The sequence below is a fragment of the Dermacentor andersoni genome, chromosome 10, assembly GCF_023375885.2.
Source record: "Dermacentor andersoni chromosome 10, qqDerAnde1_hic_scaffold, whole genome shotgun sequence".
NCBI classification, from domain to species: domain Eukaryota; kingdom Metazoa; phylum Arthropoda; class Arachnida; order Ixodida; family Ixodidae; genus Dermacentor; species Dermacentor andersoni.
The window spans coordinates 15964817-15980052 of record NC_092823.1 but is presented as its reverse complement, the minus strand read 5'-3'; the positions used below and the strand labels follow the sequence as shown (position 1 = coordinate 15980052).

Here is a 15236-nt window from a genome sequence, read left to right as displayed (position 1 = left end):
GTATTGGTCTTCGGATATTATGCGCCTATCTTTTGCCTTTCTAGCTTACTACATTTAGCGGGTAATGTCAGTGGGCAAAACGGGAATCCGTGCAGGGCCTAAGTTTGACAACAGCAGAGGGATATATACCAGCTTGGCTGCGATCACATTTCAGATGACCTTGTCGAGGCCGGCACCGTCTCTTCAGTGTCCACTTGTGAAACCTGCGGTGCCTGCTTCTCTTCGCCCGAATTCTTGGTGAGGCATCGTCGCTATGGGCACACGGGAAGATCACACAGTCAGCAGCAGTGTCCCCGCAGCAGGTAGGATATAACGGCTCTTATACGAACAAGTAGGCAGAATATTTAGTTTAGATTGTGTAGCATTGCATGTATCATTTAATCTGAGCATAGGAAAAAAGAAAAACAAACTTTGCGATTTTCCTTGTGCCTCGTCTAAGTACCAGCCATAATATACCTGGACTATGCTGTAAGGTAACCGACCTGCGTCTCTGTTCTAACGTCAGCACGCACGCAGCGCGCGGCAACTATCACGGAGTATCTGGTGGCTATCGCTTTCCCTTCCCCCGTCTTCCCTTCTCCTTAGCCCGTCTCTTCCTTCAGAATCTCTAAAGGAAGGGACGCAGAATGTCATGCTTCAGATGGGAAGGTCAGGGGGGTCAGGGACACAGCGCAGAAACATGCCGTTTCCGCTCAGATGTATGCTGCAAGTGCCGTCAACGTGGGCACCTGGCTAGGGTGTGCTTCCGTCGCAAGAATAAATTGCCTACCGCGCCAAGAGCGTCACATCGGGACATCAGTATGCTGGGGCCGAGGGATGACGACACCGAGGCTGAGGGCCTACTCATGCTGGCGGCTGCTGATGACTACGCCGGGTCCCTCGGGACAGTCAAGCCGCTGGTGCGCACATTGGAGTGGGCCGGAGTTCCGGTCATCATGCAGCTAGACACGGGGTCGCCTGTTTCAATCATCACGTGGACAACGCATATAAAACATCGGGCTGCCTGGCCTAAGCTCCAATACGGCCCGTTGAACTTGTTTCCTCATGAAACTTGCGGTGCGCGGACCGTTGAAGCTCAGCGTTTCTAGAGGAGGGTGTTCCGTGGCAGGCACCTTGACCGTCCTCGGATGCAGAGGGCCCAACCTGTGCTGCTGAGACCTCATCAAGATGGTCAACCTACTGGATGTACCGGTTTTCAGTGTGTTGGCCAATGGTGAGTTGTTCATCATAGATTCAGAAAGTAGGTTGATGTCCAAGACCTGTTAAAAGAATTTCCTAAGGTGTTTGAACTAGATCTGGGCCTTATCAAGGGTCCTCCTGCCCACTTTCGCCTAAAAGAAACCGCCATTCCAAGGTTTTGCACAGCTCGTCTTGAGCCGTACGCGTTACGTACCCAAGTAGCCGAAGAAATTAATCGCCTAGTAGAAGGCGGCATTCTCAAACCTGTGCCATATTCCGAATGGGCTGCGCCCATAGTTAAAGTGGTGAAAGGCAACGGCAGCATAAGGTGTTGCGGGGATTTCAAGGTCAGAGTGAACCAAGCCTGTCTTACGGCGCTCTATCCTCTTCCTCGCGTTGATGACATGCTTGCTACTTTAAATGGAGGGGAAGTTTTTACTACGATTGACCTCCGCAACGCGTGAAACCAGCTGCCTTTGGGTGAAGAATCTCCAGCTACTTGCGAGCGTAAACACTCAGAAGGGGCTCTTTTGTTTCACTCGACTACCATTCGGGGTTTCGTCGGCACCGGCGTTGTTTCAGAGCCGCATGGAGGCGATACTCCAAGGCTTGTCAGGGGTGTAAGCCTATCTCGATAATGTCATTGTTGCACAACAAAACGATGATTGCACTACACTTCGCAAAGTACTGGAGCGGTTGCGAGAGTCGGGAGCGCGTTCGCACCCAGACAAGTCCAAATTTCGCCAACCGGAAGTTGACTTCCTGGGCCACAGAGCAAGCGCTCACGGGGTGCAGCCAACGACGAAAAACAATGATACAATCCTCGAAGTCAAGGAGTCGCAAAGCGCACTGGAGCTGCGGTCATTGTTGGGATTGGTCACTTATTACCACAAGTTCTTTAAGAACGCGTCCTCGGTGATGGCACCCCTGTACGAGCTTCTCCGCACAAATGTCAAATGGCGCTGGGGCCGCACACTGCAGGAAGCCTTTGACGAAGTAAAGACGAGGCTCAAGGAAGCAAAGTGGCTAGCTAATTTTGACGGTGACAATCCACTAATGCTAGAGTGTGACGCATTGCCAGTCGGAATCGGCGCGGTGCTGTCATACGATGTGGGCCAGCGTGTGTTACGCCCGGTTGGCTTCCGCTTCCGCATACTCAACCAAGCGGAGTGTAACTATTCACAGTTAGAGTGGGAAGCTCTGGTATTGGTATTTGGTGTGCTCAAATTTCGTGCATATCTGCTCGGCAGAGTTTTCACCTTGATAACTGACTCCAAACCGCTCGTGGGCCTATTTCATCCTCACAAGCCTCTGCCTGTCATGGCTGCGGGCCGGATCCAGCGCTGAGCCGTGATTTCGGGTGCCTGCAGCTACAACACTCAGCACAAGGACGGCAAGGCCAACATTCCAGCCGACACTCAGCCGGATTCCAGTAACACATCGACACTTCCGAATAAATCTGAAGGTTGCGACGGTGGTGACTGCGTCCTCCCCACGGACAGCCTCAACGATGGGGTGATTTCAGCCATACAGCTAGCAGCCTTGAGTTCGAAGGCCATAGAGTTAAGCAAGGTGCGGAAATGGGTAGAGGAAGTTTGGCCGCAGCACCTGGTGGGTAAGGACGAGCCTTTAAACTTATTCTTTAACAGAAGAGATGAGCTGACTGTTAGTCACGGACTCATGTACTGGGGCCATTGCGTGGTGGGGCCTACCGAGGCAAGAACAGCGATGCTACACCTGTTGCACGACACATATCAAGGAATCGGGGCGATCAAAGCACTAGCCCCCTCACTCTTTTGGTACCCACGGATCGATGCTGACATAGAGCGGCTTGTAAAAAGTTGTCATGTTTGCGTGCAAGCAGCTCCTATGCTACCTAGACAGAAGACGGTGCCCTGGCCGAAAATGGGTCGGCGTTGGTCGAGGCCTCATGTAGATTTCGCCGGTCCTGTTGAATGGTGGATGTTGCTGATATTGGTAGATGCACATACTAAGCAGTTTAAGGTTGTGCCCCTGAAAGCAGCCACAGCGTGCTCAACCATCAAGGCCATCCGCACCACGTTCAGCACAATTGGTATACCGGAAACAATCGTGCGGAGAACGGTCCTCAATTCAGAGCGAAAGAGTTCGCCGACTACCTGCGGTCGAATAAGATCGTGCACTCGTGCACCGTACCGTATCACTCGCAGTCAGACGGACTAGCAAAACGGCCTGTGCGAAACGTAAAGCAGGGATTGAAGAAAAACTGGCACGGGTCCTTATAAACTCGTATGGCAAGGATCCTGCATAGTTACCGAAGGACCTCGTTGGCCTGCAATTGATGGCGTTCCTGCCGCGTTCTAGACTGGACACCTCTATGGTACCTCTTGCTCCGGTCGAACGTAACCCCTGCCATACTCATGCACCCGGCTTCTTGCAGACAGGCGATCCAGTGTGGGTACCTTCCTACAAGAAGAGCCCAAGACGCCGGCCGCGATACAGGAAACACAAGGCGCCCGGATGGCAATGACAGATGGCACTACGGGGAAGATCGTGCGCCGTCACTTGGACCAAGTCAAGGTGCGACTTCTGGACAGTTCATTGGCCAATTCACCAGTCCAGTGTCCGATGAACATCCAGTCGGAAATCACCACGGGTCAGTCAAAACTAGATGACCCACCTGCATTAGGGTCGCCTCCATCTACGAGACGCCAACGCCTATAATGCCTTTCCCCTTCTGCGGAGGTCACTCGGATCCGAAGGCCTCCCCAGCGGTTCCCCCTTCTAAGGGGGGAATCACTGGGGAGAAGATTGTTTCGGAGTCAGCGCGCATGCAGCGCGCGCGGCAGCTATCACGGAGTATCTGGTGGCTATCAGTTTCCCTTCCCGTTTTGTCTTCTCCTAATCCTGTGATCTAGGGGGGGGGGGGGGGTGCATAAAAGCGACACCCTATAGACAATAAAGCTGGCTTTTTCCTTGTTGGCATCAGGAGTGCTGACGTCCGATCACTTCAGTTTGAACTTTAGGCGCAATGGTAATGTTGCACAATGGATTCTACCAGAAAGCGGGAAGTAGCGGAGGGATGTCAGTGAATCTTTCTTCTGTTGTTCCCCCTTCAATGCTGCCCTTCTTTGTTCAGCTACGGCTGCATTTACCCTCTCTGGCTTCTGTTCTCGACACCCGGTGAAATATTGTAACGTATTCCCCATGGAGGCACTCTATTTAATCCACAGTGCCCAGGTGCCAAATAGTCGGATGAAAGCTGGGCTAGGAGGCCGTTTTAATCGTTGGGATTTGCCTGAAAAACAGCGCTGCTAGCACCAGTTGCTTTCGCGATTTGGAGGTGGTGTGTTTTACAGCAAAGCTATGAACGGGAGTTCCGCAACTGTTCCGCAGCTGAGTGCAAATAATACTTGAGCTTGAGATAGGTTGCAACTAGTTGAGTTTTTATCTTCACAAATTCCCTAAAGTTCTTAGAACGAGCCATTTCTCTGCCATTTCATATGTAATCCCACGTGGATTCATTGAAAGAGTATGGGGCCCCATAGAGGCGAACTCAAAGCATCTATTTTGTGTCTATTTCAAAACTTTATTGCTCTTCAACGAGCGCCCTGCCGTAGCATGTCCCTTTTAGTTTGTGCCTGTTACGAGCGTACGCTTGCGCTCTCCTCCGCGTTGTGATTGACTACATGCTTACCTCCTTATTTGTGCCACTTTAACCGTTTCTCTCCTATACTTACGTGCGATACTTATCGTACGCTGCTGTCGACTGCTGTTAAGCCCTGTATTTGCTTAGAAAGTTGTCCAGCTGCACTTTCAAGCATTTTTTGACTTCCCTGCCCAAGTATAAACAGAAACTAATTATATTAGAAGCAAGAAATGAATTAAAATCTTGTATTTGATGCCTTTAAATATTGCGTCCTGTTCGAATACTTGTGGTGGCATTGACAGATGGAAATCTGAAATTCTAAGTGCAGTAACCAGGATCTTGATTGTAAGGCACGCCATACTGGGGAGCAAGGGATTGTTTGAACCTATAGACTTCGCCCCCGTCCAAATGCGTTTGCCGAGGCCGGGATCGAATCCGCGGCCTCACGTTCAGCAGTGTAATCCCAAACTCTCGTTCCCTGTTTCCTGTAGCGAGATACAATTAAATAAAAGGGAGTGAAAAATCCTTTTCTACTTGACTGTAATAACGGGTGCAATGGAACTGAAGATGAATACATTGCGTTTTTACACATGAAATGCTTTTAGCTCCCATTGTCGGCGGCCTTCGAATGACCTTGAGCCAAGAGCCAGAGCCGTTATCCGGGCACTCAAACGAGAATGGGGTAAGTTGGGAGAACAAAACGAGATTAACCGGGTAACCAGTCAAAACTTAGGAAAATGCGGACTCTGGTCCCCAATCCTTTGTGCAGGACCGCATTCCATACTCTAGTTACTACCAAGTGACTTCCGAGTTCTTGTTGATGTTTGTTAACAATATCACTCATGCGGTAGCTTCTAGTACACTGAAGTTTGATTCTTCATTTCCAATAGGCGACGTCCAAAAGACAGTCGTCCAAGGCACCACACACTTCATTGTCATCGTTTGGCGCTGAGAAAGGGTTGCCTGTTTTTTTTTTTGAACGCCAGCGGTCCATCAGTTCCGCGTCCGGGGTTTGGCGTCGCCTCGAGTGATGGCGCTACGCTGTGTGGCACCTCCTCGAGGCAATTTTCTTCTACCTAGGCAGTGCGCTCATTCTCCTTAGCGTCTTTCGCTGCCTATTGTGCCGTCGTCCGGCGGTTTCCTTCTAACTGGGCCCTGTCCATATAAACCAGTGTACAGTATGGCGTGGTGCGGTGCGGTGGAGTGTGCCGTGGCGAGAATGCACCATACTCATTTTAAGATTGTGGCTTGTATCATCTCCAACCACTTTGCTGCTCTCGATTGCCGGAGAGCTAGCAATATTTAATAGCCGAAGCGCAAAATATTCAGGAAAAGGCTATTGTAAAATAAACTTAGGAATAGGCGTCAGCTCTGCGATTTTGTATCAATTTTTTCTGCAAACGGTGAGGTCATGTAGGACGAAGTGACGCGGAAAGACAGCAAAAATGTGCCTTCTACAAGGGAATGCTCACAAAAACACTCAAGAAAGTAAAAGTACGGTACCGCTCTTGCACTTCCTTGCGTGCTTCAGTAAGCACATTCTTGCATATTGTGCGCCTGCCCTGCCATGCATATTTAGCTTCAACTGCGTCTCCTGTCGTCATCATCAGTCTTTTACCTCCCTGTCCCTTTTTTCCCAGTTAAGTGTAGAGTAGCAGGCCAGAGTAAGCTATAGCTCAGGCCAATATCGACGCCCTTGCATATTGACACATGGATTTGCTTATGTTTTTCGGGTAAGCGCTTATTCACCGTCTAACAAATGTTATCGCTCAGAGCGGGACGCGCGTGCATGTATCGGAAATTTCTGAAATGTTATCGATTGTTCTAGCCGCTGTCTGTTTTCACCAAACCTTGTGTAATATGATTGCATATGTGCGCGACGCGAATGGTGTAGGACGTCCTGGAATACACGTGGGCATCAGCGATTACTCTAGAACGTTCGATGGTTCCAGTATAAAGAGCGACTCGCTTGACCGGTAGATCAGATTTCGACGATCGCTGACTGTGTTGGCCGCAGTCACCGTTCTTTAAGTGTAACCTGTTTTTGTGGGCACAAGCTTGCCCAGTAAAAGTTGGTTTCGTATTTCAGAGTATTGTTGCGGGATGTTGGAAGTACAGAAAGACTTTATTTACAATATATATATATATATATATATATATATATATATATATATATATATATATATATATATACACAATATGTGTCACAGTTGTTAAGATGGCTGAGCACCAATAACACGCAGCAGCCAGCGTCTCGCGATCTTCTTCTTCCTCTCTCCAAATATCCTTGCGTAACCGGACCGCCGGGTGGTGAAGCGCCGTGTCTGTGCGTGGCAGGTGAAGAATTGCGAGCGAAGTATGGCTTCAGCCACGAAACGTCCACGACGTCAACAGGTGTCGGAATTGAGGGTGCATCAAACTGCAGCGGCGCAATCTCGTAATTTACGTCGTTAACTTGACGTAGCACTTCATAAGGCCGTGTGTAGCGAGAGAGAAGGTTCTGGGAGAGGCCAACTCGACGACATGCTGGCCAAATGAGCATCCAAGCACCTGGCGCGAACTTAATATCGCGATGGCCTCTGTCATAATGCTCTTTTTGTATATGCTGGGAGGCTGAAAAACGAAATCGGGGGACCAGACGTGCCATGTGAGCGCGATCAATGACTTCTCGAGCGTACTCAGTTGTAACACGTAGCACATAAGGGAGGATGGTGTCAAACGGCAATGTGGGGTCGCGACCAAACGAAAGATAAAAGGTTGAATACCCTGCGGTGTCGTGTCGGGAAGAGGTATACGCGAACGTCACATAGGCCAGCGTGGCGTCCCAGTCGCGGTGGTCGTTGGAGACGTACATCTACAGCATTTTGTGATTGTTTGGTTGAGACGTTCTGTAAGACCGTTCGTTTGTGGGTGGTAGGCGGTAAACAGCTTGGGTGCTCAGTGGCACAAGAGCGGAGGAGGTGGTCGACAACTCGACACAAGAACGAGCGGCGGCGGTCTGTAAGTAACTGTCGATGTGCACCGTGGTGGAGAATGACGTCGTGTTGGAGAAAATTGGCGACGTCTGTTGCGCAACTTGTCGGCAGCACCTTTGTTATCCTGTAGCGTGTCGCGTAATTAGTAGCGACGGCGATCCACTTATCCCGTCTAGTCGTTGTCGAAAACGGGTCAAGCAGGTCAAGGCCTGCTTGACCTGCTTGGCCGTCTTCTCCCGGTCCATTACATCAACTGAAGTCTGTCAGTAGCCGGATCGAAGATCGATGGACGAGATGCATTTAGCTTCGTGCAAGCAGTCCAAGGCGTAATCGATGCGTGGTAGTGGGTAGACGTCTTTTCGAGTGATTTTGTTTAAGTGGCGATAATCGATGCAAAAATGCCAGAGAACTTCAATTGGGTAGAGTCCTCCGACAGGTAGGAGGGCAGGTTTCTCCCGGCGCTGACACAATTCCCAAGTTGCAACCTAATGACGCACAAAACTGTGGAGACCCGTCCAGAAGAACCGGCGTTGTACGCGGCCGTGTGTACGCGAAACTCCAAGGTGACCTGCCGGCGGTGCTCCGTGAAGTTTCTCGAGAGCCACAGATCACTGATGACGCGGAAGGAGAAGGCGCAACTCAAAGCCGTCATGGTTGTTATCTCGGCGGCAGAGGATGCCGTTGTGTAGCACCAAAATTGGGTATGTGCCGTCAGTGCTGCCAGTTTGCACTCCGGCGATGATGCAGTGTAAGGATTCGTCGCATTGTTGTTGAGCGTGCACGTCTGTCAGGTCAGTAAAAGCCATCAAGCAGGTCACCGGATCATGCGCAGCAGGATCAGGGCATCCACGTGGTGACGAGAGAGGCAGTCAGCGTCATTGTGGAGGCGTGAGGTCTTGTAATTCACCATAAATGAAAATTCCAGGAGCCGCAAAGGCCAGCGACCAAGCCGTCCTGTCGGGTCCCGGAGGGAAGAGAGCCAGTAGAGTGCGTGGTGGTCTGGCCGTACAAGTATGCCCGGAACTTAGCGACAGCCCAAACTAAAGCCAAGCACTCCCGCTCGGTGATAAAGGAATTTCTCTCTGGAGGCGGCTGGCGTAATCTATCACGCACTCAGTACCATTCTGCTGTTGGGCGAGAACAGCGCCGATGCCGTGGCCGCTTGCGTCAGTGTGGACTTTGGTCTGTGCCGATGGTTCAAAGTGGGCAAGTGTGGGAGGGGTGGTCAGAAACCCGATGATAGCGACGAACGCGTGGGCCTCCTCCGAGCCCCACGAGAATGGCGTATTCTTCTTTAGAATATCTGTCAAAGGCCGAGGAACGTTGGCGAAGTTTTTGACAAAACGGCGAAATTAAAACCCAGACCGACGAAGCAGCGCAAGTCAGAAGCAGAACGTGGCACATGGAAACAGCGTACGGTGAGAGCTTCTTCTGGATCTGGTCGGACACCAGATGCTTCAACGAGGCTTCCCAACACGTTAATCCGACGGCGCCGGAATCGACTTTTCGTCGAGTTCAGTTGGAGGCCAGCTTTACGGAAGACCGCAAGAATGGCAGCGAGTCGGGTAAGGTGGCTGCCGAACTTGGGAGAATAAACAATAATGTCGTCAAGGTAACAAAGACAGGTGGTTCCTTTGTAGCCTCACAGAAGAGAGTCCATCATACGTTCAAATATCGCAGGAGCATTGCATAGGCCAAAAGGCATGAGTTTGAACTGATATGAGCCATCCGGCGTGATGAAGGCCGTCTTCTCGCGGTCCATTTCATCAACTGAAATTTGTCAGTAGCCGGATGGAAGATCGATGGACGAGATGTATTTAGCTCCGTGCAAGCAGTCCAAGGCGTAATCGATGCGTGGTAGTGGGTAGACGTCTTTTCACGTGATCTTGTTTAAGCGGCGAAAATCGATGGAAAAATGCCAGGTGGCATCCTACTTTTCCACAAGTACGACAGGCGAAGTCCAAAGGGGGCTGATGGCTTGATGGCCCCTTGGCGGAACATTTTGTCCTCTTCTGATTGGACAAATAGGATTCGTGTCTCGAATATTTATACGGTGGTGAACAAGAGATGTTTGACCTAAAGGCCTGTCACCGAAATCACAGATGTCACTGCACGATTCAAGCTGGAAACGTATGTCCGTGGCCTGTGTGCGGGTGAGGTTAGGTGCAACCATTTTCGCGAAGTCATCCGTTAAGGAACCAGTGCTGTGAGCTGCAATTGGCGCTAATAAACCACTCTCGGCATTCAGACTCTCAATGTCAAATTCGGAGCCACTAGAAACGCTTTCCAAGAACATGCCGGCCGGAATCACTTGAGGGCACAGGCTGAAATTCAGAAGCGGTAGAAGGACGTCGTTATTAGTAACCGTGACCAGCGCATGCGGAAAAGCAACGTTCCGGTTCAAAAGAACTTCGATAATGGAGCGAAGGATATATTCACCTTCAGAAGCCTGTGGCTGGGCGGTCAACGTGACGTAGGTAACTACCTCGGGGGACAGAAGCACATCGTGAAGCGAGCACAAGTGCGATGGGGCGGTGCTTGGAGCATCAATGAGTTGAGGCAGTTCTAACTGAAGAACAGCGCTCGCGCAGTATATTAGCGCAGAATGAGTGGATAAAAAGTCCAATTCAAAGATAACGTCGTGAGGGCAATTGTCGACCACAGCAAAGAGAACAGAAATAGGGCGCCCGGCTATACTTAAACGCGCAGTACACATTCCAAGAACATCCAGCACGCCGCCATCGGCCACACGAAGCACTCAGGCGGCTGCTGGAGTGAGGACCTTCTTTAAACGTCTACGTAGGCCGGCACTCATCACAAAGACATGGGCTCCAGTCTTGACGAGTGCTTGGACAGGTATGCCATCTATTTCAACGTCGATTACACTTCTCCTTGTGGACACAGACAGAAGACCCACTGCAGTGGTAGGCAATGCAGCACCACCTCCGAGGGTTACATTTCTCAGTTTTCCTAAAGGGTGCGGCCAAAAACCACAGGGGACGAAAGGCGACGTGGCTGCTGCGAACGGGAAGATAGGCGACGTGTCTGCGGTGAACGAGGCTGGTGTCCGCGCGGCGATGGTGAGTGACTGTACCACGGGTTCATAGCAGAGTTGTCGGCGCTGTTAGGCTCGGCATTGGGTGAAACATTGCGGACATTTCCATCAAAACGGCTCAGGTTGGTCGGCGTTCTAGGTGTTGGGAGCCACGAGTTGCGACAGTATAGGGCGACATGACCAATGCGTCGACAGGCGAAACACATCGTTTGGTCTTTCGTAGTTCTCCACCCAGTCGGGTTGCGATAACGCGGAGAAGCGTCGGAGTGGAGCGAAAATAGTAGAACGGCGTTCGTTAGCCCTGGGATTGGCGACAGCACAAACACAATGCAAACCAACGATAGCTTGTACGAGGGGAACTGAAAAAGTGTTAGCATCAGGGCTACGGGAACAGAAAGCTGCGGGTGCCATCGCATCCAGTTCACGTCGAACGATTCGCGCCACGTCCTCTGATGGCGACGCATGCTCCTGTGCGGGTTGATCTTCACACGTCGGCGTTGCGGAAGTATTGGGAAGTCTGGCCAATGGTTGCAACACGCGTCGGCTTTTGGCCTGCTCGAATTGTCGGCACTCTGAATGATAGCATCAACTGTAAAGCAGCTTTTGCACATACGCAGATTAAAGGATTCGTCAGCAATGCCTTAAAGCTCGTGCCCGACCTTCTCAGCTTCTGTCATGTCGTGATCGGCTCTATGACAAAGTGTCAGCACTTCCTGGATGTACGAGACAAAGGACTCCGTGGGGGATTGGGTACGGGAGGCCAGTTCCTGCTTTTCGGCAATCTTACGGCCGGCTGATTTGCCAAACAACTCTGTCAACTTCTCTTTGCATTGGTCCCAGCTGGTTGGCTCGTCTTCGTGGTTTTCGTACCACAGCTTTGCTGTGCCTCGTAGGTAGAACAACAAGTTAGCTAGTATAAGCTTAGGGTCCCATCTGTTGATTCCACTTGCGCGTTCGTACATAGCCATCAACTCTTCAACGTCGGCGCCATCGGTCCCGCAGAAAGTTCCAAGATCCTTGGGTTGCACAACCAAAACCGAAGGTGACAGCGACGTAGCTGGTGACGGTAACGTTGGAGGGGGCAACGACGTTGATCCAGCGTGCTCACCGTCATTCATGGTGCGGACAGTGATGCGACGTCCACTACGCAGCTCTGTTTCCAGCCGTGGTACCCGTATCGCCCCGTAACATGTTGATGTTACGGGGATGTTGGGAGTAGAGAAATACTGTATTTGCAATATATATATACATGATCAGTCAGAGCAGTTAAGATGGCTGACCACCACCAACACACAGTAGCCACCGTCTCGCGATCTTCCTCTCTCTTCATTCATCCTTCCGTAACAGTATTACTACTGTATTCTTTAGCGTCACTACCACGTGATGTCTGGTGGAGGCGTTTTGCGTTCATGTACCGTACGCCCCCACAAAGCCGTGACCAAAGCCCGAACGCGGATGACAACAATAACTTCGCCAAGAACCAGCGAGGGAGCAGGGGGCTCCAAGGTCTGCCCCCGGAGCACGTACTTTTGCCTGAGACGACTAGGAAGATCGTCGCCAAGCCAACCACAATGGCAGCCCCAGCGTCCCCCATCGTGCTGTAGCAGCCCAGGGAGCCTCCGACGTTCCGCGGTTCAACATTTGAGGATCAGGAAAGCTGACTTGAGAGGCATGAGAGGGTCTCTACATGTAACATCTGAAACAGCGACGACAAACTACGACATGTCTGTTTCGCATTGGAAGACGCTGCCATGACGTGGTTCGAGAAGTGCGGAACCACCTTAACGACGTGGGACGTGTTCCGAGGCGGGTTTCTGCAGACATTAAGAGGCGTCGTACGCCAAGAATGAGCTCAAGCTCTACTAGAAAGCTGAATGCAGCTGCCTAATGAGAACATCGCGATCTTAACGGAGGGCATGAGCTGTCTATTCTCCCATGCCGACCCGGAAATGTCTGAGAAGAAGAAAGTCCGTCTTCTCATGCGTAGTGCGAAGGAAGAACTTTTCGGCGGAGTGATACGAAAAACGTCGACGAGTTTCTTCGCGAGGCCACCATCATCGAGAGGACACTCGAATTGTGGAACCGGCAATTCAATCGCCGCACGAACTCTACAAACTACGCAAGAGTTCAATCACTGGCCACCCACAATCTGCGCGAGAATATCAGAGCGGTCGTACGCGAAGAGCTGCAGAAGTTGTACCCAAGGTCGCAGCGTGAAGTGGCCTAAGTTGCCGAAATTGTCAGAGATGAGGTTCTGCGACCGGTTGAAGTTTCTGAGGTGGAACCATAATCACCGCACCGTGGAATTGTTTATCTTTTTCGGGTCAGCGCTTTTCACCGTCTAACCAATGTTATCGCTCAGCGAGGGACGCGCGTGCATGTTTCAGAAGTTTTTGGAATGTTATCTATTGTTCTATGCACTTTCTGTTTTCACCGAACCTTGTGTAATGTGATTGCATGTATACCCGACTCGAATGGTGTAGACCTTTCTGGAAGACACGCGGGCACCAGCAATTGCTCTAGAACGTTCGGTGGCTCGTGTATAAAAGCCGACTCGCTTGATCGGTAGATTAGATTTCGACGATCGCCGAATGTGTGCCGCTGTCGCCGTTCTTAAGTGTAGCCTACTTTTTGGCCACAGGTTCAGCCAGCAAAAGTAAGTTTCGTATTTCACAGTGGTACTACTGCGGTCTTTATCGTTGCTTCCACGTGACAGTATTATATATATATATATATATATATATATATATATATATATTACTGTCACGTGGAAGCGACGATAAAGAACTATATATATATATATATATATATATATATATATATATATATATATATATATATATATATATATATATATATATATATAGATAGTTCAATGAGAAGTTCTGTGGGTCCCGTGCATAGGTAGTTTTAGAAACGAAGGTGCACACTTACGAAAATTGCATCTTTAATGTTTTTAAAAGCATTAAAGATGCAATTTTCGTAAGTGTGCACTTTCGTCTCTAAATATATATATATATATACATATATATATGTGTGTGTGTGTGTGTGTGTGTGTGTGTGTGTGTGTGTGTGTGTGTGTGTTTTTCTGTCCCCCCACTTTCAGAACGAGTCAGAAACTTCGATCTGCCAGAATAGCAAGCAGTATTCAAATTGAATTCGAGATTCCGAGTATTAGCATCGGCCTGCTAAACGTGAAATGCTCAAGGACGTAAACAATCATTTCAAACGCATGTATTAAGGCTGCCTTCGGTACGAATAACCATATGACCAATGGAGGAAGGCAGGTTTGGCAGCTCGTCGCACTATGCTCACTGTCAGCAACGTAGATAAGAATTCGTGCATGCTACGTGAGCATGGTCAACTTTAGCTCCTCAATGCGCACGGTCAACCGTGAGCATTGAGTGCGGCGGTATGATTGTCGCGTTGTGTTCATTTCCTACTGTGAGTGTTGCGGGAGCGGTAAATATTCACTTGCCTTTCTTAAATGGCTGCGATCTCGCAGGGCGAGACCCGGCGACGAGGGTGAGGCGGCCGTCCGCCAAGGAAGCTCTGGCCGCCAGAGTTCGCCGGCCAACTCGGAGCGCGCCTGCGACGTGTGCGGCCGTCGCTTCGCCAATTCCTCGCACCTAGCGCGTCACCGAAGGACGCACCTAGGGAGCTTGGACGAGTTCGTGTGCTCCGACTGCTTGCTGTCCTTCGCCAGGAAGGACGCTCTTCAGAGGCACATGCTCACCCACATGGGGCTGCGGCCTTACGTGTGCCGGGTTTGTGGCAGCGCATTCACTCAACGGAGCAGCGCCACGAGGCACGAGAGGAACATACACGGCCTGCAGTGACGGTGCGAACGCTGTATTCGCACGCGAGAGGGTCTCGCACGGCTGCCACGACAAGGCTGCTCGGCAGCGAGTGAATACAGAAAAAAGAACGTACTCTCAGATGTGAATGAAATGGCGCAATAAAATTAAAGGACAACGCTTGGGATCGGGCTTATTCTCGTTCCGCTGGTCCCCATCTTTCTTTCACACGTCAACTCTACTGGTCACAAAATGCAAAAGAGCTCGCAATCGCCAGCCTCTCCGACCGTACAGTGCGTTTCAATGTTTAGTGTAACACGTTAGTCAATGGCACGGAGTAAGACAGGAGTGCCGACTCTCCTATCTTGCCATGCTTTTCGCGAGGTCAAGTAATGTAATAAAAGGCGCCCAGTTCGCCGTGCCCACGGCCTCGGCTCTCGTGGTATTCGAAGCTTTCCAAGGCGCCCTCATCCCTTTGTTCCCTCCCCAGCTGTTGGCATCAAATGGTCTCGCAGGGCAGTGGTTAAGTTGAGAATTACCCGCCGCGGTGGTTTAGGGGCTATGGGGTGGCGTTTATATACACGAGCTCACGGTATGAAATC

The 15236-nt window shown here is 50.6% G+C and overlaps 1 protein-coding gene across 1 annotated transcript in view; it reads left to right on the top strand.

Annotated features, from left to right (window-relative positions):
- Positions 1-14836, top strand: part of LOC126519238 (uncharacterized) — a 29416-nt gene extending 14580 nt beyond the window's left edge. The window contains exons 2-3 of the mRNA XM_055065098.2: positions 155-302; positions 14343-14836. Of these exons, the coding sequence (XP_054921073.2) occupies positions 155-302; positions 14343-14676 (482 nt within the window). The 3' untranslated portion in view covers positions 14677-14836. The remainder of the gene's footprint in view (positions 1-154; positions 303-14342) is intronic.
- The last annotated feature ends 400 nt before the right edge of the window (positions 14837-15236 follow it).